The 20,715-nt window shown below is 43.0% G+C and overlaps 2 protein-coding genes across 12 annotated transcripts in view; one reads left to right on the top strand and one right to left on the bottom strand.

Annotated features, from left to right (window-relative positions):
- fat1a (FAT atypical cadherin 1a) overlaps nt 1–16,008 on the top strand; it is an 80,070-nt gene extending 64,062 nt beyond the window's left edge. For 3 of the 8 annotated variants that reach the window (XM_083532630.1, XM_083532629.1, XM_083532631.1), the window contains exons 14-28: nt 1,761–2,144; nt 2,243–2,457; nt 2,630–2,767; nt 3,002–3,145; nt 4,359–4,556; nt 5,871–6,672; nt 6,797–6,925; nt 7,015–7,172; nt 8,380–8,824; nt 9,132–9,285; nt 9,927–10,037; nt 10,131–10,756; nt 10,845–10,982; nt 13,803–13,838; nt 14,525–16,008. In XM_083532630.1, the coding sequence (XP_083388756.1) occupies nt 1,761–2,144; nt 2,243–2,457; nt 2,630–2,767; nt 3,002–3,145; nt 4,359–4,556; nt 5,871–6,672; nt 6,797–6,925; nt 7,015–7,172; nt 8,380–8,824; nt 9,132–9,285; nt 9,927–10,037; nt 10,131–10,756; nt 10,845–10,982; nt 13,803–13,838; nt 14,525–15,069 (4,223 nt within the window). In that variant the 3' untranslated portion in view covers nt 15,070–16,008. Of the gene's footprint in view, nt 1–1,760; nt 2,145–2,242; nt 2,458–2,629; nt 2,768–3,001; nt 3,146–4,358; nt 4,557–5,870; nt 6,673–6,796; nt 6,926–7,014; nt 7,173–8,379; nt 8,825–9,131; nt 9,286–9,926; nt 10,038–10,130; nt 10,757–10,844; nt 10,983–11,608; nt 11,664–13,802; nt 13,839–14,524 lie in introns of all 8 variants that reach the window. The other 5 variants (XM_083532636.1, XM_083532635.1, XM_083532632.1 and 2 more) reach the window with 5 other exon arrangements.
- A 1,061-nt stretch (nt 16,009–17,069) lies between these two features.
- The window catches only part of LOC310721518 (uncharacterized protein), a 6,599-nt gene continuing 2,953 nt past the window's right edge, over nt 17,070–20,715 (bottom strand). For all 4 annotated transcript variants that reach the window (XM_083533259.1, XM_083533260.1, XM_083533258.1 and 1 more), the window contains exon 3: nt 17,070–19,734. In XM_083533259.1, the coding sequence (XP_083389385.1) occupies nt 18,272–19,726 (1,455 nt within the window). In that variant the 5' untranslated portion in view covers nt 19,727–19,734 and the 3' untranslated portion in view covers nt 17,070–18,271. The remainder of the gene's footprint in view (nt 19,735–20,715) is intronic.

The raw sequence follows: 20,715 nt of genomic DNA, 5'->3' as shown, positions 1-20,715 counted from the left end.
CGGGTACGCCATTACGGGTACACCATTACGGGTACGGCATTACGGGTACACCATTACGGGTACGCTATTACGGGTACACCATTACGGGTACGGCATTACGGGTACACCATTACGGGTACGCTATTACGGGTACGTCGTTACAGGAACATCATTACGGGTACGCCATTACGGGTACGCCATTACGGGTACACCATTACGGGTACGCTATTACGGGTACGCCGTTACAGGAACATCATTACGGGTACGCCATTACGGGTACGCCATTACGGGTACGCCATTACGGGTACGCCATTACGGGTACGCCATTACGGGTACGCCATAACGGGTACGCCATAACGGGTACGCCATTACGGGTACGTCATTATAAGTACGCCATTACGGGTATGTCATAACGGTTATGGTTGCATCATTACTGGTGCGTCCTTACTGGTGGAAGGTGGTAGGTAATTGGACAAGGTGCTGAGTCACTGATCAAAAGGTTGGGGGTTTAAGCCCTGGTATCACCAAGCTGCCACTCTTATCTCTCTGTGCTCCAGAAGTTCTGTGCCCTGACCCCAGGTTTCAAACAAGCTGGGATATGCAAACAAAGGAATATTACTGTGCTGTAATGTATATGTGAAAAATAAAGGCTCTGCTTTTCTTCTTCTTCTTACGGGTGCATCCTTATGGGTACGCAATTACCGGTACATCCTTATGGCTACGCTATTATGGGTACATCCTTATGGGTACGCAATTACAGGTACATCCTTATGGGTACGCTATTACCGGTACATCCTTAGGGGTACGCTATTACGGGTACATCCTTATGGGTATGCTATTACGGGTACATCCTTATGGGTACTCCATTACAGGTACATCCCTATGGGTACGCTATTATGGGTACATCCTTAGGGGGTACGCTATTATGGGTACATCCTTATGGGTACGCTATTACGAGTACATCCTTATGGGTACTCCATTACAGGTACATCCTTATGGGTATGCTATTCTGGGTACATCCTTAGGGGGTACGCTATTACAAGTACATCCTTATGGGTACGCTATTACGGGTACATCCTTATGGGTACGCTATTACGGGTACATCCTTATGGGTACGCTATTACGAGTACATCCTTATGGGTACGCTATTACGGGTACTTAGTCAATACTAAACCTAAAACTGTTCCTTATGTACCTTGAGCTTTCAACAGGAAAACTTTGGGGTAGAGGGGCAGAGAGACGGAGGGGGGAGGGGTGTGCATGCATGTGTGTGTATTCTGACTCTATACGCTGACTTCTTCTCAGCAGCCTTCACACATCCATTTCTTTTATGGCACGCCAGCGTAAGCGCGGCGGCCGGATTATAAGTTCTGGCACGGTTCGTGAAATCGATGCGTGTGAATACTAAAGACGTGTAAATGCGTCCTGACGGCTCAATGCAGGCAAGAGTCAAATCAATATCGTCGACGCTGGTAAATAATGAACTCATTATCTAGCCTGGACACGCTAAACCCGGCATATTAGAAACACAGCAATGTTTTCTCCTGGGTAAAGTAGACGATTTACTCCCTGCGTTCATAACGGGTGCTTTCAACAACAACGTCGCTGTCGTGTTCTGGCTTCTAATTGGAGACGTTCGTTATACCTCAGTTGTGAGTCACAAGTTTGTGTTAATGCTCTGTTAGGGGGTGTTGATGTAATATTTGTGAAAGGAGTCTACAGTGTTAGGGATCTGTTTTCTTTCTCTTCATAGCATTTTTTTTTTCTCTGTTTGTGTCCAGGCTCTAACGGTGAGCTCGTGTATTCTCTACTGGACTCAGCCGATGGAGCCTTCTTGATCGACGAGCACTCAGGGGTGCTCCGCTTGGCCATGCCCCTCGACCGTGACCTCCGGCCCACCTACACTCTCCGAGCCCGTGCCACTGACCGTGGCTGGCCCCGCTCCCTTTCCGCCGTCTGCTCCGTCACCATATCCGTCCTGGACCTGAACGATGACCCACCTGTCTTCCAGCACCGTGAATACCCTGTCACCATCCCCGAGGACGTTGCCGTGGGAACTCTGGTGCAGCACGTGCACGCGGCTAGCCGTGACGCCGAGACGCAGATTTTCTACGCCATAGTTGACGGAAACGAGAAGGGAACGTTCAGGTTGGACGAACACACAGGTAACTTAGGGCCACTGCGATATCGAATCATTCATCAACTCAACTTACATCGCGGAAATATTGGAAATAAATGTTTTTTTTTTTTCTGTTTTGCATAGGTGGCATTTTTGTGATCACACCGCTAGATTACGAAGTATCCCGCGAGTTTTCTCTGACCGTGGAGGCCACAGACGGGAAGACGCCGTCTCTAAGCGACAGGGCCGTCATTAATATCAACGTGACAGACATAAATGACAACAGCCCTGTTTTCAGCCAGGCAGTTTACGCAGCCGTGTTGAGCGAGGATGTGGAGCCGGGCAAGGCGGTGCTCACGGTGAGTCTCCGCCCTTTTACAGGTCACATGACCGTAAATGTGCAACAGAGTGCACACTATTTCAACCTTATACTGATGAGGTTGGCTAAACCCTATGTGTGTGTGTGTGTGTGTGTGTGTGTGTGTGTGTGTGTGTGTGTGTGTGTGTGTGTGTGTGTGTGTGTGTGTGTAGGTTGTGGCCGAGGATGCAGACGGACCTGCAAATAACCAGGTGCACTATTCCATCATCAGCGGCAACCAAGGAAGCCCCTTCTCCATCGATACATTAAAGGGAGAGTTGAAGGTAGCACGGCATTTGGACCGGGAGAAGGTACAATCGACACACACACACACACACACACACACACACACACACACACACACACATACACACACACACATGCATTGGATCAACCATTATCACCATTATCATGCTTTTCAATCGTATGGGTGTCTGTCTTATTTGTGTGTGTGTGTGTGTGTGTGTGTGTGTGTGTGTGTGTGTGTGTGTGTGTTTGTGTGTGTGTGTGTGTGTGTGTGTGTGTGTGTGTGTGTGTGTGTGTAGGTGTCTGGTTACACTCTGACTGTCAGGGCATCTGATAACGCGAGTCCAGCTCGTTTAAGCACAGCCAAAATCAACATCGACGTTTCTGACGTCAACGACAACCCACCCGTGTTCTCGCAGAGCAACTACACACTCATCATTCAGGTATGCGCACACACACACACACACACACACACACACAAACACACACACACACACACACTGAAACACACATTCCAGGTCACATAGAAGCACCAGGGACCAGTTTCACACTAGATATTATATGTTATATGCTATCCAATATACATATTATACAATATAATTTATCTTAAAATGATGCATATACACAGATCAGGCATGCATTTAGAACATTCTGAGTGGTGAAGTGAAGAACACTGATTATCTCTTCATCATGGCACCTGTTAGTGGGTGGATTTATTTATTAGGCAGCAAGTGAACATTTTGTCCTTAAAGTTGATATTAGAAGCAGGAAAAACAGGCGAGCGTAAGGAGTTGAGCGACTTTAACAAATTGTGACGTCTAGACGACTGGGTCGGAGCGTCTCTAAAACTGCAGCTCTTGTGAGATGTTCCTGGTCTGCAGTGGTCAGAATCTATCAAAAGTGCTCCAAGGAAGGAACAGTGGTGAACCGGTGACAGGGTCATTGATGCACGTGAGGAGCGAATGGTCCGCATGGTCCGATCCAACAGACGAGCTCCTGTAGCTCAAACTACTGAAGACGTTCAGGTTGTTAATGTTCGAAGGGTCAGACAGCAAAAAGTGGGCAGGCACAATATTAGGCAGGTGGTCATAATGTTCTGCCTGATCGGTCTATGTAATGAAAATGTAACTCGACTCACCATGATGCAGAATCCGCACGAGCCCTGGGCTCATGTCCCTGCAACACGACAATCTCATCTCTAACAGCTGTGCCTCCGTGTCCTCTGCTATTTCAACAATTTGTCTAATTATGCTGCTAGCCGAAAGAGGAACCCTGTGCTACCTTTGTACCTGCAGCATACCTTCTAAAAATTCACAGCAAACATCCTTAGTGGAAGGCAGTATCCACACTTATAAGGGCTTCTTAGCCTTAGCAATGTGGTTAGCCAATAGGAATGCTCTCAGTGCAGACACATTGCATGATGTGGTGGCCTTTAACAATTGCTTCTGCCCTTCATGGTCATGTTCTTTATAAAAAACTCCATGTGACCAAGCTGTTTGAAGGCCTCATTTTCCTTCATTTTCCCCTTTTTCCACGAACTTTCAATATATTCTATAACCTGGAGTCATTAGTCTGCCCTAAAATCTGGGAGTGGGCAGGGATTCCGTAGGCGAAGTTTTTTGGAGAATATTTCATGTTCTACCGTTTTCTCTGTAGGAGAACCGTCCAGTCGGAACCAGCGTCCTCCAGCTGAGCGTATCGGACCGAGACGCCTCCCACAATGGACCTCCATTTTCTTTCTCCATTGTGAGTGGAAACGAGGATCACACATTCGACGTCACGTCTCAAGGAGCGCTGGTGTCGATCGGCAAGCTGAGTCGCCGCGACAAGGACAACTACGTCATGGAGATCCAGGTGAGCTGAGGAGCAGCCTGGAGATGATGTATTAGTAATTTTACGTTATCACACTGCTTTATTGCTTCTTATGGAACTAAAATGGAAAAGTGAACGTGAATAAAAATAAGCTGTGATACAGAACGAGATGTTTGGAAAACACTTTCTCTCTGTTGTTGCTGCTGCCGAGAACTTTGTAATAATCCGCTTCAAAGACACTTACAGCTGTCAAAGTTTCAAACCGCCCTGAATAATCTCTCACATCCACATAAAAAAAAAGCCACGCTTGATAAACCTCTAAACTGGTAAATACGAACTCACGTCCGAATCTCTGTAGGAGCTCAGCCAGGTGTGTTACAGCAAGTGTGTGTCTTAGACCAAGCTGGTGCTTTCCCACGTGGGGAAGATGATATCGATCTGATCTTCTGTTCATGTAAAAACTCCTAAAAACACTGCTGTTTTATTAAACACTTGTTTTATTCATCTTTTTTTTTTTTTTATCATGATGGATGAGTCGTGAGTGATTCTATTTCTTTAATATTATATTTATCGTGTGACTTGGTTTGGGATGTGGTATCCTAGTGGTTAAGGCATTGGACTTTGGTTTCCAAAAGTCAGAGTTCAAATCCCAACCACACCAAGCAGCCACTCCTGGGCCCCTGAGCAAGGCCCTTAACCCCCTTAACTACTTAGTAAGATGATTGAGAGAATTGCAAACCATGGAATTGTAAGACTCTGGATAAGGGCATCTGCCAAATGTGATAAAATTAAATGTAACATAAATGATTCTAAATAATTATTATTTTTTTTTAAGGATTATTCATTTTGCTGAAATGATTGTTTATTCTTTAAAGCATTTGGATCAATTCTGTAACATTTTACACTATATGGACAAAAGTACTGATACACCAGACTTTTCCAGCCGTATGTGGTTCTTCCCCAGAAACTTGAAGGCACACAGTTGTATAGGACTTTTCTTTACTTGTACAAGGTGCATGACAGTGGCCCTGTGCACAAAGCCAGCTTTGTAAAGATATACTTTACAAGATTTGGAGTGAAAGATCTCCTGCTATAGAGCACTGACTTCAATCCCATACAATGCTCTTGTGTACCAATCTTCACAAATTCCAAAAATCTAGTGAAACATCTTTTCAGAAGAATGGAGCTAATAAATACCAATCTTATGGGCAGATGTCCACAAACTTTTGTCCGTATAATGTTTTTATTTATGTATCTTTTGGCGTTTGGTCATTTAAAAATTTTGTGATGAATCAATTAATTTACCTTGTAAGTGACTCAGTAGTGAGTCTAAATCATGACGTGTCTCTGCTTTAGGTGTCAGACTCCGGCCGGCCAACTCTCTCCTCCTCTGCCCTGGTGATCGTTCGCCTGATTGAAGAGAGTATTCATCCTCCTGTCATCCTCCCTCTCGACGTTTATGTCACCACCACAACTGCTGAGTATGCAGGCGGTGGAGTGTTAGGCAAAATCCACGCCACTGACCAAGATGTGCACGACACACTGACCTACGGCATCAGCCCGGACCCTGCACCTTTAGACAACTCGGTCCTCTTCTCTGTCTCACCTGCTGATGGTCGAATTGTAGCACTGGGTGCCCTGGATTCCGGTCGCTACTCGCTCAATGCCACTGTAACCGACGGTCGCTTCACAACGTGGGCGCGTGTCACCGTACACATACGCCCCGCCCCTGCCCCCGCCAATATCGTGAGCATCCGCCTAGGCTCCATCGCGCCCGAAGAGTTTGTTGGTGAACATTGGAGAAATTTTGCTAGGGCGTTGCGTAACACGGCGGGTGTCCGCCGCAGTGATGTTCAGCTCGTCAGCCTGCAACCCGATCACGGCGATCTGGAAGTGCTCCTTGCGCTCGATAAAGGTCAGGAACAGACACAGGATGTGGTGCTGAGGAAGCTGAATGCCTCCAGTAGTGCAGTTGAAGAAATAACAGGGGTGAGGATCGTCCGAGTGGGCAACAAACTTTGCCCTCGATCGGACTGCCCCGCTCGTCACTGCCAGGAGACGGTGACTTTGGAGACAGGCGCTATGGCAGCGTACAGCACAGCAAGGCTTAGCTTTGTCACCCCACGCCACACGAGGACAGCTGACTGTCTCTGCCACGGTAACACAAACGAGGGTTTATTTTTAAATACACAAGGTTGAATTTTTTGGGTGATGCATGTTAATACAAAAACAGAACAGTTATTAGTTTGCAGTATTTAATTGATTCAATTTGTTCTTTCAAGGTGCTGAGTGTGCCGAGTTGAACAAGGTATGTGAAGGGAACCCATGTCCCAAAGGGACGAATTGTGTGGAAGACCCAACACACAGCACATTTAGCTGCGTATGCTCAGATGACAAACACGGGTGTGCAGGTAAGGACATCCTCTCGCAATGCCAGCATAATTCACTGTATAAATAAACAGAATACCCTTCATTATAACTCTGGATGTGTGTGTTTCAGAAGGTCACGCTCTGACATTCAGCGGTAATGGCTACGTGCGCTACAGGTTGATGGAAAATGACAATAAGGAGGAAATGAATCTCTCTCTCAGACTGCGTACCTTCTCTGACAAGGCCACTATCATGTACGCCAAGGGGACGGACTACAGCATTCTGGAGGTGAACACACAAACACACACATGTATAGACACAATGAACTGTAACAATCACAATATGGCTTATACCTTCAAACAGCTAATAGGTCTTACTGTCATTTAAGACATGATTAGCACATGATACTGATGCCATATTATCTTGACCAAGATTGGCAGAGACCACACCTCTTTTGCTGCAAGGCCACACCCCCTTTACTGAAACTGACAGGTGTAGAGGCCACACCTTCTACACTTCAAGGTCATTCCCCCATGGCTAAAACTGACAGTGGTGAAGACCAGATTTTTTGCAATTGCAAGGTCATACCCCATTGACTAAAACTGACCAGTAAAAATACTATACCTACACAAAAGCCACACCTCCTTTTCATCCATTATGATGAGGGCAAAGCCTGCACCTCCTTCACTATATAGTAGTAGGCAGAGGTCATGCCTGTTTTACAGCTAGGCCACAGCCTTATTCACCGGGAAATCCTTGACTGTGTCTTTATTATAGCAGGTTTTCCCACAAAGTATATGGGAAATCTTGCTCTTTCTCTCCGTTCTCTTCTGTTTGCTGTTCTTTCCTTTCTCCCACACTCTGTCCATCGTCTCCTCAATATGGTTGCCTCAAGAGTCTCGGCAGAAAACAGAGCGCCGGTTATTTTGAGGCCTGTGAGAGGGCAAGAGAGGGTGCTTCCCACAGATTCCTTTCAAACACTAAGAAAGACAGATATAGAAAAAAAAAAACAGGCAGAGGGAAAAAAGATAGAGAAAAAGAGGTCTGCAATGTATTCCTCATTACAGCATATTTCTATTTTTGCCTTGCCTGCACATTCTATGCTACATTTAGCCTGTGAGAATGTTTTACACACACACACACACTTGACTCACACTTCGTGCATCAGACTTTATTTAGCCTAGCTTTCTTACAAACCTGGCTGCTGCATTTCATTTATGGTATATTATATAGTAGTTAGCCCAGTATTAGCTAGATTGCTAGATAAATTGGCTAATGTAATTTACAAGGTTACACTAAACCCATTGCCTTATTTCTTAACTGCTGGTGTTGGGTAGATAAACTTAGATTTAGCTTAGCTAAATATTTCAGCATTGTTCGCTTTGTGCCAAGAAGTAGCCATAGCTAACAAGAAAGGCATGTTGTGTGTGGGAGATGTATTAAATGAATAGAATGATACAGCAATTTGTATATTATTGTGTGTATGTGTGTGTAGATCGTGAACGGACGCCTGCAGTACAAGTTTGACTGTGGCAGTGGGCCGGGTATCGTCCCCATCCACAGCCCATTGGTGAATGATGGAGAATGGCACACAGTCTCGCTCGACGTGGATGGAAACTATGCTCGCCTGGTGCTTGACCGAACACACACTGCCTCGGGCAAAGCACAGGGTAACCTTCGCACCCTCAACCTCGACACCAGCGTCTTCTTTGGTGGGCAGGTGTGGCAAGCGGGTGTGGATAACGGCCTGAGGGGCTGCCTGCAGGGGGTCGTGTTAAACGGACGTGAGCTACCCATGAGATCTCAGCCTCGTGGAAGCCATTCTGTGCTGGAGGAAATTGTGGGAGCTGTGCCTGGTTGCAGTCCACCTCCAAGGGTATCGAGCTGCACCAGTGAGCCCTGCACAAATGGCGGAACCTGCACCGATCTGCCTAACGGAGGTACAGCGTCTGGGATGGGGAGCATAGATATAATGCCGTAGCAGTTCAAACTTGTGTTTACGAAGTAGTTTTTGCATAAATATGTCCTCATACAAGGACTAGTATTGTTTGAAACATTATATTATTATTCTATTAGACCTTTGCATTTAGCATGCTAGTTTACTAGAAATAGCTAGTTATGTCAAGTTATATATATATATATATATATATATATATATATATATATATATACAAATTCAAAATGTTTTGCCTGTTTGTGATAATGAAACTTACATTTGTCCACATTTTCCACTGTATTTTTTTGTAGGTTATTTCTGTAAGTGCAGTGCTCTATTTATGGGCAGCCACTGTGAGGTTAGCATCAGCCCCTGCTCATCTAATCCCTGTCTTTATGGTGGAACCTGTGTGCCACGTGGAGATGACTTCTCCTGCCAGTGCCGAGGGCAGTATTCCGGCCAGTGGTGAGAGAACACAAGTTTCATAGGCCTAGTGTTTGGATTAATGCTGTATGCTAGGCTTATTACGCATTTTCTGTGTGCAACAGGGCTGGAATCATTGTACTGGAGCATGTGGAATTGGTCCGAATTTCTCAGAAGTAGGATTTAAAAGAACGTTCACGAGCGCAATTTAACATTAAGGACAAATGTAAATTAAAAGGGTATTCTAGCCAAAATAAAACATTTTAACTATCTATGCCAAATCAGAAAGATCTTACTAGGCTGACTTGTCTTCTACAAACATCTCTAGAGCAGCATGTCAAGATCATGAACGTTCTCAGGAATATCAATTCTGGATGGTATTCGGAGGTACCCCTTTTCAGTGAATTGACATTGAATGTCTGCTTTAAGGAAAAAACATGACATTAAAGAAATGTAGAATGTCAGGGAAGACTGTGTTGCCGGCTTGATCCGGGGACACCCGGGAAGTCTTTTGCAATAAAATAAATAGCTGTGAGTCCTGCTGTAAACTTGGCATGAAATAAATGTGGTATCTCTGACTTTCTGATTGAATGTAACTGTTCGCTCAGTTGGGTAATGTGAGGACCATGATCTAATTCACCTTAGCAAGATTTTGTTATTAATGCATCTTGGGTGTGTGTCAGGTGTCAGCTTGGTCCATACTGCACAGAGAACCCCTGCAAGAACAATGGCAGGTGCATCGGCAGCCTGGATGGCCCAGTGTGCGAGTGTGAGCCTGGCTTCCAAGGAGACAGGTACATATTGGACAGAGGTTTCTATCTCTTTTTGAGTTCATGAAGGTATTTGTGCGTTATATATGTTGACTAAATGTGTGTATGCATTGCAAGATGTCTGAGTGATGTGGACGAGTGTCTGAAAAGCCCCTGCATCAACGGTGGCCAATGCCAGAACACATACGGCTCATACATCTGCAACTGCACACTTGGCTACGTAGGCCACCATTGTGAGCAGCATGCCCAGATAAGCAACCAGGTGGTCTCCACATCCTGGAATATCGGCTTGGAGGAGGTTATCGGCATCGGCGTCTTCATCGCCGTGATCTTTGTCATGGCTTTGCTATTTGTTGTAATCCGTAAACGGGTGTGCCGGCGCACCAAGCCCCATGATGACAAGCGGCTGCCCTCGTCCTTTCTGCAGCGCCCGTATTACGACTCCAAGTTAGGCAGGAATGTCTACTCTGACGTGCCACCTCAAGTGCCCGTGCGACCCATCTCGTACACTCCCAGCGTCCCTAGTGACTCTCGCAATAACCTGGACCGCAGCTCGTTTGAAGGCACTGCTGTTACAGAGCACACCGAGTTCAGCACTTTTAACCCCGACCCGGTGGGTCACGGCCATCGCAAAGCGGTTGCTGTGTGCAGTGTGGCACCCAACCTGCCCCCGCCACCACCCTCCAACTCTGCCTCGGACAGTGACTCGATTCAGAAACCGAGCTGGGACTACGATTACGATGGTAGGGGCACATTTGACGTTTTCTTTTTATTTAATAAATGTAAATAAGGTAGCCGAGGGCTGATCAATGCTTTCTTGTTTACTTGCAGCAAAAGTTGTAGATCTGGATCCCTGTTTCAGTAAGAAGGCAGTGGAGGATAGCACGTGTCACCCCTATAACACCCGGGGCAGCATGTCCGAGGTGCAGTCGCTCAGTTCTTTCCAGTCTGAGTCCTGCGATGACAACGGTATGTGTGCAATTTTTGCTAAATGGTGTTAGACCATTAAGCAGTTAAGCTAATCAGCATTAGCTTGTTAGATCTATAGTAAATGGTATTATTCTGTTTGCTAAACAAAATCTTTGCTGTGTTTTAATAGAGTTGACCCTTTTGTACTTGACGTTATCAAAAGACAACATTACCAATACAATCTGAGTCTAGTGCACACAAAGCTAACTAGCTGGGGTTTTATTGTTATCTATTATTAGCAAGAGGTACATGTTTCAAGGAAAATGTCACCATGGCTAAATGCTAACTTTCCCATATTTGTACTTAGCATTGTTAGCAATAATGTTACAATGACAAATTAGGGCTAATGGTTATCTTAGTGTAGTTTCTTGTGCTGTTAGCTATATTTTTATTACAAAGCTCCATGGACTTGCATGTTGACGCACACTGAATTCCTTTCGTGGTCTACAGTCGTATGGTTTTCCATCATAGCTCTGTAGTGTTATTAGCATTAGCATGAATACTAACCGCTTCGTTTTTTTCTTTCTCTTTTTTGTATCTTTAGTAAGCAGTGTGTTGTTTAAGTGGTCATGTTGTTGTGTTATGTTTCTCTCCCCCTCTTTAACTCGCTGCTTTTGGGACGTTAGCTCCCATTTGGATCAAACCGCACCAAAGACGCAGGGCGAGGTTTTAGCTAAACTTGTAAGTCAAACATAGTGATGTGGAGAAGGAAGGGATCGCCTGGCAAAAAAAAACAAAAAACAGGCCTAGTGTGATTCTCAGGGCATAAAAAAGAAGCATGAGTTCTTTTTTTTCTTTCTTTCTTCTATTTTTGCAGCTACTTTTTGGCTTTGTAATGATTGTTCCACAATTTTTTTCTGTTTCTTTTTGTGGATATTTTTGCATTCAAGCTACAACGGATAGTCGAAGACTACAGTGGTACAGGAATTCCACATAAATATTTCTGTCCATTAATCTTGGCCTCTGCTTTGTTTGTTTTTTTTTGTACCTCGAACTTCCATATTTCCTTTTCCATCTGAAACCAAATGGACTTTCCTTATTTTTCTTCACTTTCCTTTTTTATCCTTGAGAATTCTCCTGATCCCGATCCTTCCTCCTGCTCGAATCCAATGTTCTGTCAGTATGAGTGGAACCATGAGTATGTCACCATCAACCCTCCTCCCTCCAAAAAAGTCTCCTCTCACTTTGTTCTTCGTCACAACTCCACCAAGATACATCCAGAACCCGGTGCAGATAGAAACCAGGCTCAGTGCAGTAAAGCTTAAGAAACCTTCACACTCTCTTCAGACTAGAATAAAGTGGAAAATTCCCACTCCCGAAATTCCACCCACTGAAATGTTCAAAATTTCCCAATTTTAAATCAAGTATCCTTTAAAGACTTGCACTGTATTGAATATGGCCTTGTTTTACTTCATATGTTACATAGCAGTTTTACATCCATTTTGAATTTTAATGTATCACACTGCATTCGAATGAACCTAGAATTTCTGTTCTAACGAGAAAAACTGGTAATGGTAGCTTAATGCATAAGATGTTCTGTTTGCCCGGTCAAGGGTTCAAATCCCAGCACCACCAAGCTGCCACTGCTGGGCCCTTGAGCGAGGTCCTTAACTCTAAAATGCTCAGCTGTATAACTGAGGTAACTGTAAGTCGGCTCTATATAAGGGTGTCTCCCAAATATCAGATATAAATGCACTTGTAATAGAGATTAACCCCATAATGGAACAGACAGACTTTTTATTTAGAACATCCATCAAACAGTTTTAAACACACTTCCTGAAGTTATAACTCTTAACGTTATTGCTAACTTTAGCTGACTAGTTTTCAGAGTTTGTACAGAGCGAACACCTGTGTCCTGGAGGCAGCCATGGTTGGTCTCATTTTGTAGGTTGGAAAATGTAAAGTTTAGGTTTAGTTGAATGCAGCGTTAATGCAAGTCGGAGTAACCGAGTAGCATCTAATGGACCTCCCCATCCCTGCCTCTACTGAAGTGTTCCACTGGTTTCTAAAAAACTACACCAATGTTTGCTTTTCTTCTTAGCTATTAGAACTTATTGGTTAATTCCACCACCACCACCTGAAATGAAGGACTGGGAAGAAGTAAAAGCAGCTCTAAAAGTAGAGACTTGAGCGGGAGCACTTGAGTAGCAGATGAAGCTAAAACAATGTGGTGCAAGAGGAATCACTGTGGGATTTTCTATTTTACTTCTAGTCAATTGTTTAAAACTCGCCACAAATCTGTTCTTGTTTTTTTCCCCTTCCACTCTCGAAACAAACGTTTCGGGGGTTCTCTAATGGTGCAGAGCAAGTCGCAAGGAAAGAGCGTCATAGTCGTCGTCTTAGCTCCCGGCGCCTCTTCATTCTCCTCATACTAACGTCAACTCTGTCTCATCTGCTTTCTCCATCCATCCATCCCTCCTTCCCTTGCTTTCCATTCCCTTTCCTGAAGCCTCCATAGTGACTGTAATCCACCTGGTCAGCTCGGCGGCTGGCTCGGTGGAGACACAAGGTACCGTCTGATTGATTGTCTCGTCGTCACCATGAGTATTGTTGGGTGGGTGGGGCTTAACCAGGATGCCGGGTTTCTTTAATCAGACGTGTCTCATAGATGTAAAAGGAATTAGGATTGTTATAGGAATATTCCAGGGATTTACTGACGATCTCAGAAACGCCGAACACCCGAGACACGTCCGACAAAGCAAACGGCATCCTCATGGCCTTAAACATGTCCTTTCTATATTTCCTTCTTTTTCTCTCTGCATAGTTTTTCTAATATTTAACCTGTTTTTTCTTCTGAATCTGCCTCACTTTTGTCTAAAGAGTCACTCCCGTCTCATGAGCTCAAGAACCCGAGAGGTGATTCGAAACTTTCTCTTTTTCCCGTGTTTGCATGAAGTCCTGTGATTTCTCCGTGAACCTGCATGCAGTGGCGTGAGAAAAAAAAGAGTTCATTAAATCAAAATAAAAAACACTGGTTTCTTTTTTGTAGATGTATTTTGTTAACCAATATAATTTTTGTCATAGCATAATGAAGTGTCGTAAAAATTTTCTATTTTTATTTATTAATAAGTCTTTTTTGTTTTGCCGTGTCGTGTCGTGTCGTGTCTAATGTGTGTATCCTGTGTGACGTTTTTTAACCGTGTCATTTTTATTAGTAAAATTTGTTGCTGCATGATGTTTAAATGGGAAACTTTTTTTTTTTTTAACCCTGTTAAAAGTAAAAAAAAAAATTGTGGTCCTGTTTCGTTTTTTTTGTTTCGGTTTTGTTTTGTTTTGTTTTGTTTTTCGGTTCAGCTAATTAATATTCACCTGAATTTCCCTCCAGCTGGTGGGATTCCTGTAAAAAAAAATTTTTTCTTTATAACTGTAATAAAATCCTGTCTTGGAATGAATTCGAAAGACAATAAAATCAATAAATAAGACATTTATTTGGGAATTAGTTGGACTAAAAATTGTGTTGCCAAAAAACAAAACAAAACAAAAAAAACTAGCTAATTGTTCCCCTAAACGTAACTATTTTATTGTGATATTTCATCCTGCAGGGTATCACTGGGACACATCTGATTGGATGCCGAGTGGTCAGCTTCCTGGAATCCAGGAGTTTCCTCAGTATGAGATGGTGGAATCTCCGCCAACCTTGTACAATGACCCCGCCTTGCTAGACACGGACTATTACGCGGGCGGCTACGACATTGAGAGCGATTTCCCGCCTCCGCCTGATGACTTCCACAGCCACGACGACCTGCCTCCTCCTCCACCTCCGCCCACATCGTACGACACGCTCGGCCCCGCCCCCTCGAGCCCTGGAGGATCGTGGGCGCGCCAGCGTCCACCTTTACCCCAGCTCTACATGCTCAACCATTACCTCCCTCACCACCAGTACCCTTCATCCGACCCCGAGCCACCGAAAAGCGGCAGCATCGCGGCCGACGACGTTTCGCTCTCCCTCTACGCCTCCACCGTGTCGTGCTCGGACGTGGACGAGTCGGAGGCTCCCATGAGCGACTGCGAGAGCGGCGCAGAGGACGGGGCGCAGTTACGGCGGCTCATCGTAGCACCACAACCGCAACAACACACCGAAGTCTGACACTGGAATCCATAACGAGCAGAAATCAAAAAGTGCCTGAAAATGAAAACCTTATGCAGGAGACTGTTCTCGCAAACACACACACACACACACACACACACACACACACACACACAAAATGTACGACCATACAATAATTTCAAGCGCACACATTCTCTTCGACATGGACATATTCAAGAACATTTCCTCCTCTGGAGCACAGCAGGAGTCGAGTGGAGTTGAGTGTGTACAGGTGTGTATCCACCTTTACACCATCTAATCATTTCAAATTCCATCTTGTTTGTGAAAAATAATAATAATAATAATAAGTTTTAAAAAAAGCGTCATTTCAAGCGATAGCTGTCTGTATTTGTAAAGATAAAACCATGCAATCAGTTGTTTTTTCATTATTACAAATGTTCAGTCGTTTGTAATGTAAATGGTACTGTACAGTTTTGATTTTTAAGGGTTGACTAGTTCTTTTTGTAGATATTTTATTATCTTTTATTTTTGAAAGAAAAAAAAAAAACACGAAACAGTGTGTGATTATCAGCAGAAGAGGAAAAGAAGAACGATTATTCAGAGTGGTTACAAAAAAAATACAAAATCTAATTGTGTGTGTGACCGTCTTCACACTTCCTGTTCCGCTCGGATGGGCGTCTGCATATTATCGTGATGTCAGTTTCGTTTTTTTGTGTTTTTTTTTAAAGACTTTTGACACTTTTTTTCCCACCAAGAAATAAAAACATAAAAAACTAAAACGGGACCCAGTATATTTATATTGCGAGATGAAGTGTGGACTCGTGAATTTTTATTTTATTTTTTTGTCAAAAAAAAAAAAAAAACGCTCATGTGAGCAAAGCTTTGGTCTTGTTTATGAATTGTTTATGATTTTTTTTTTTTTAATACTGCCACTAGCTTAATCGCTTTACTACTGGCAATAAATTATTCTTTAAAATACCAATGGCGTTATATTGATTTATTTATTTATTTGTGAATTTATTTGCTTCGGAGACAACTGTAAAAGCCGGGGGAAATTTCTACAAAAGTCTGCAGACACCTGACTATGAGAGGAACCTATCCTTCATTTTTGTAGGACCATATATCCAAGATGGCTGCCCTACAAGCTACGCTCCAAATAAACATCTCAGGATATATATGGCAGCCATCTTGGATATGCGTAGCTACACACAGAAGGTTTCTTAAATGGATTCCTTGATTAGAAGAACCCAAGAACCTTGCAATGGTCCACTATATGAAGAAAAGTTTTGGGACACTTGACTTTTCCAACCATATGTGCATCCTTCTCAAACTGTTATAGAGACACGCAGTTGTAAAGGATGTGGTAGCTAGGAGACCCAAATGTCTTCCAGCATAACAATGCACCTGTGGACAAAGCCAGCTCCATGAAGATATGCTTCTCATGGGTTGGAAAACGTGACAGATTCCTTAGTATAAAGTTCCATCCCTATTGAAGACCTTTGGGATGATTTTGAACAGCACCCAGGACCTCCTCACTTCACCAACATCAGCGTCTGACTTTTCTAACCAGCTGAATGAGCACGAATCGCCACTCCAAAATCTACTAGAACATCGTCCCAGAAGACTGGAGCTTATTATAAAAGCAAACAGGGACTCAATGTGGACTGGAATGTTGAAAATGAAGCACATGGCAATCTTATGGTCAGGTTTTCCACACACTTTTGTGCTCATAGTGTACCTTAAGAGTGCCACTTAGATGACAGCTCATCAATCAGAAGATCTATGGCTGAAAAGCTTAATGCTGAAATGATCCCTGTGCTAAAACGCTAATTGAATCAGAATGTGGGTTTAATATGCACAGGGTATTCGTAACAAGTTCATAATGAGTCTGTAATGCGTTCTAATGAGTTATGTTTCATTCCATTAGACAAGGTTGAAGCACAGAAAGTCATTTGATACGTTATAGCTTGCATTTAGCGTGCGTCTAAATCGCGTCCTGTTTTCTGAACGGTGTGATGGAAGCTAATGACAAAACACAGTCATTTTAATCTCATTTGATGGATTTATTTAGTACAAGCAGTAATATCCACAACTTATCAAATGATGGTGGGTGGAATAAACCCAATTATCTGTTATTGAGAGGTTTATGGATGTGGTAAGGGAAGACATGAAGGTAATTGGTTTGAAAGAGGCAGATGTAGAGGACAGGGGAGTATGGAGATGATTCGCTGTGGCGCCCCCTAATGGGAGAAGCCGAAAGAAGTAGAAGAAGAGCTCTTATTATCTGTATGTACTAATACAGCAATATTACAGAATTTGGCAGACACCCTTATCTCATTCGAAAACTTGAGCAGCTATGGGGTTATGGACCTTGCTCAAGAATTGGTATCTTATTGTGGCTGGGATCTGAATACATGACCTTCAAATCCAAAGTCCAATGCCTCAACAACTAAGCTACCACCGCCCATATAATGGTGTAGAGGAGAGAGGAAAAACTAGCTCTTGTCTAAAACCGGCGTAATCTTCCAAATACACAGTAGCCTCAGCAACCGAGTCCTAGAATTCATTTGATGTTTTTTTTTAAAGATGGTCATTTTAAAACTTTTAACTTAGCGGTTTATCTTTAAAAATATTGGCAAAGGCTTAGGGTTTTAATCAGGGGCCGCAAAGTATAGCCCAACATTTGGAACGGCCCTCTGAACAATGCCAGAGACATATTTTAAAAAATTTAGTTTTAAATATATTTTTGACTCCTATCATATCTGTATTTGATAATAAAGGTTTGCTAAAATTTCCTCTAATTATTAATAAAGGTCGAGGCAGCGATAGTTGATTGCTGAAACTATCCGCAAAAATCCCTAGCAATAGTTTTTCCGGTCCGCTGTCATTACAATAGCGACCTCTAGTGGCAAATCACTGATAACACGTGCTAAAACTGCACGACGCGCTGTATTATATTTACTATTTAATATTTATATAATTAAGTTTATTTCCTTTAGCACATTCCAATGACTTATTACTGTTTTCTTTGTAATAAATTTCAGTACCATTTTACATGGAGTTTTATGTTTGTTTGTTTTTTTATCAGGTGTCTATTTTAAAAACCATATAGTATATAAACCATAGTAGCTATTTTCTCCTTTTAAAGAAAGGGAAAAATCATCATGTGGCCCTCATAAAAAAAGAATTTGGGGACCCCTGGCCTAAAGGTTAGACCCCTGGCCTATTGTCTTTCTATTGACTATTCTGGCCAGGGAGCAGTTCGAGCTTTCTCACTACCGTAATTTGTGGTCAAGAGAAATCGAGCCTGGACACCAAGGCCAATAGACAAACTGGACTTATACTGATAAATCTCATAATCCAAAGAGCAGTCATTTTGGGAACTTTTCTTAAAGTTTGTACACCAATTATGTGTTTGATAGTGCTCATTATCACCTGCATCGCTAGTGTAGAATCCTACCCAAGCTTTGTCAAAAACATTTTTCCAGTTCACAAAAGACTTGTGGATGTAGAGTCGGGCACAGGCGTAGCCATCTTTAGTGTAGAGCTGCAGGCTGCTCTGATAGCCTCTGATATTTACTGGAGGAACCTTGTTGGCTTCATCAAACTCTGGACCTTTCCAGACCGTTGTGAAGTATGTGGTTCCAAAAAAAATATAAGAACTGACCGTTTTACTTTGCAGAAGCCGGACCTGAAGGCCAGGATTTAGAGGTACTTTTGTCTCTTTGGAACCGTGTGTCATTCCATTCAGTGGAAAGAATTCTAAAGGATCCGTATCGGTTCTGCTCTTATAAATGCCAATATCCAGTTTCATTCTTGCAACATTCTCAGGTATTCCGCTCCATGTTATCTTTGCATACCTTCCTGAAGTGGATTTTACCTCTAACTTTGCTTTATTGGGTATGACATTACTGATCCCATTGGAAGGTGAAGAGCAAATATCAATCGTATCACCATTTATTTGAGGTGCACAGAAGGATGCTTGTGAAAAATCATTAAACCTTGAGTCCATGTCGTAACCAGCCAGAGGCAAAAACCACTCAAGACCTCGAGTCTCTGGATATACCATTAATACTTTCGCAGCTTTTTGTTGATAATTCAAGAACTCACACAGGCTAAAGTTTAACCTCGGATCATTCAGATCGCACCCTATATCCGAACCGAGCGCTTTGATCTGAGTCAGGAGCTGAGTGCTGATCTCATAGGCATTCTCTGGGTTGTACCTACATTCTTGGCCTTGGTACTCTACTATAAACACCTTCTCAATATTTCTTGGATCGTTCTTCGGAACCTGAATCAGGATTCGGTCTAGATTTTTCTGAGACGAGGCCACTGAGTTGTGGAAATCGTGTGTGACGTAAAAAGGGAACATCCGGGCGGTTCTGCATTCGAGGTCGCCCAAAGAGTAATAATGACTTTGCGAAGAGTCGAAAGGTGTGTTCTGTGCTGAATCTTTATAGCAGTGTAATCCAAAGCTGCCTTGTCCTACATCAAAATTAAGATGCATGTCTCCACTGGAGTTGATGGCGACATTGTTAGCGAACCAGTGCAGGAGGATGAGGCCATGCCGTGGAAAACTTTTCATAGGCATTGTAGCATTTTTCAAGTCCGTGATGTCTTTCAGGGTCTGGATGGCAGAGGTACAGGTCAATATCAGGTTGAAAAGAACACCATAGGCCAGTCCTTGCCTCATCATTTTAAAACCTAAAGAATGAGAAAGCAGAGAGTTTCTAATACTTCATGATTTGAGTGACTCTAGTAATAAAAAAAAAAAGGTCAAACACTGGTGTTAAAGTATCTGATCTCCTTAAAAATGTATGGTTTTATTGGAGATATATTCAATATCCCAACTATGAATAGTGCTTCATTATTAATTATTCATGCTAAATCAACCCAAATATTGTAAAAGGACTGAGTTACTACTGAGTTAAAGGATTTTTAAGGAGCGTTCTGATTTCAAGGTTTGTTGTTGTTGTTGTTGTCAGTAACAGTGGTGGACAGTAATAAAGCAGTGTTGGGCGGTCAGGGCAAAACCTTCTCTGCTGGACTAAACACTATCAGCAGCACTGACCTACATTTACAACCTAAATTCTAATATTTGTTCCATGAAATTGTATTAATTTATTCCCAACAGTTTATTCTCTTCATTTCGTAGCGTTGACATGTTGAGGTTTTAATGGAGCAATGTATATAAATGCAAAGTGATTTAAAATCCCAAGAGACAAGATACTCTATACATGTCGTTCACGTATCCATGGCAATCAGTCACTTGTCACGTCGTCATCACGCTGGTACTGTAGCTCGAGTCGCATCCGCGGTCCCGCGCGCGACCCGACATTCGGTTCCGATGAGCTCAAAGCGGCCGCTTCACTCGTTTTTTACAAAAAAGTCAAGCAGTGTAAGTTGCATATGGTATCCGAATTGTGTTGCACAATGTTTAGTAACTCTGCCTGTTGCTCTTGTTGAATAATGAGCAAGTTTTAAAGGATTATAAGGAAAAATAGCTGCTCGGACAAACATTCACTTTTTTATAACGTCTTTGTTTTTAGGTGTTTTATCAAAACCCTTTAAATCAAAATAAAGATAATGTTGAAGTGAGATTGTACAGCATGTGTTACTCTGTGTGTCACGGTATGAACACGGAGACACGAGGACACGAATAGTAACATTAAAGATGTGATTTTA

Source organism: Silurus aristotelis (assembly GCF_946808225.1).
Source record: "Silurus aristotelis genome assembly, chromosome: 27".
NCBI classification, from domain to species: domain Eukaryota; kingdom Metazoa; phylum Chordata; class Actinopteri; order Siluriformes; family Siluridae; genus Silurus; species Silurus aristotelis.
Note: the sequence above shows the minus strand (reverse complement) of the source record. Positions and strands in the feature narration are given on the sequence as shown.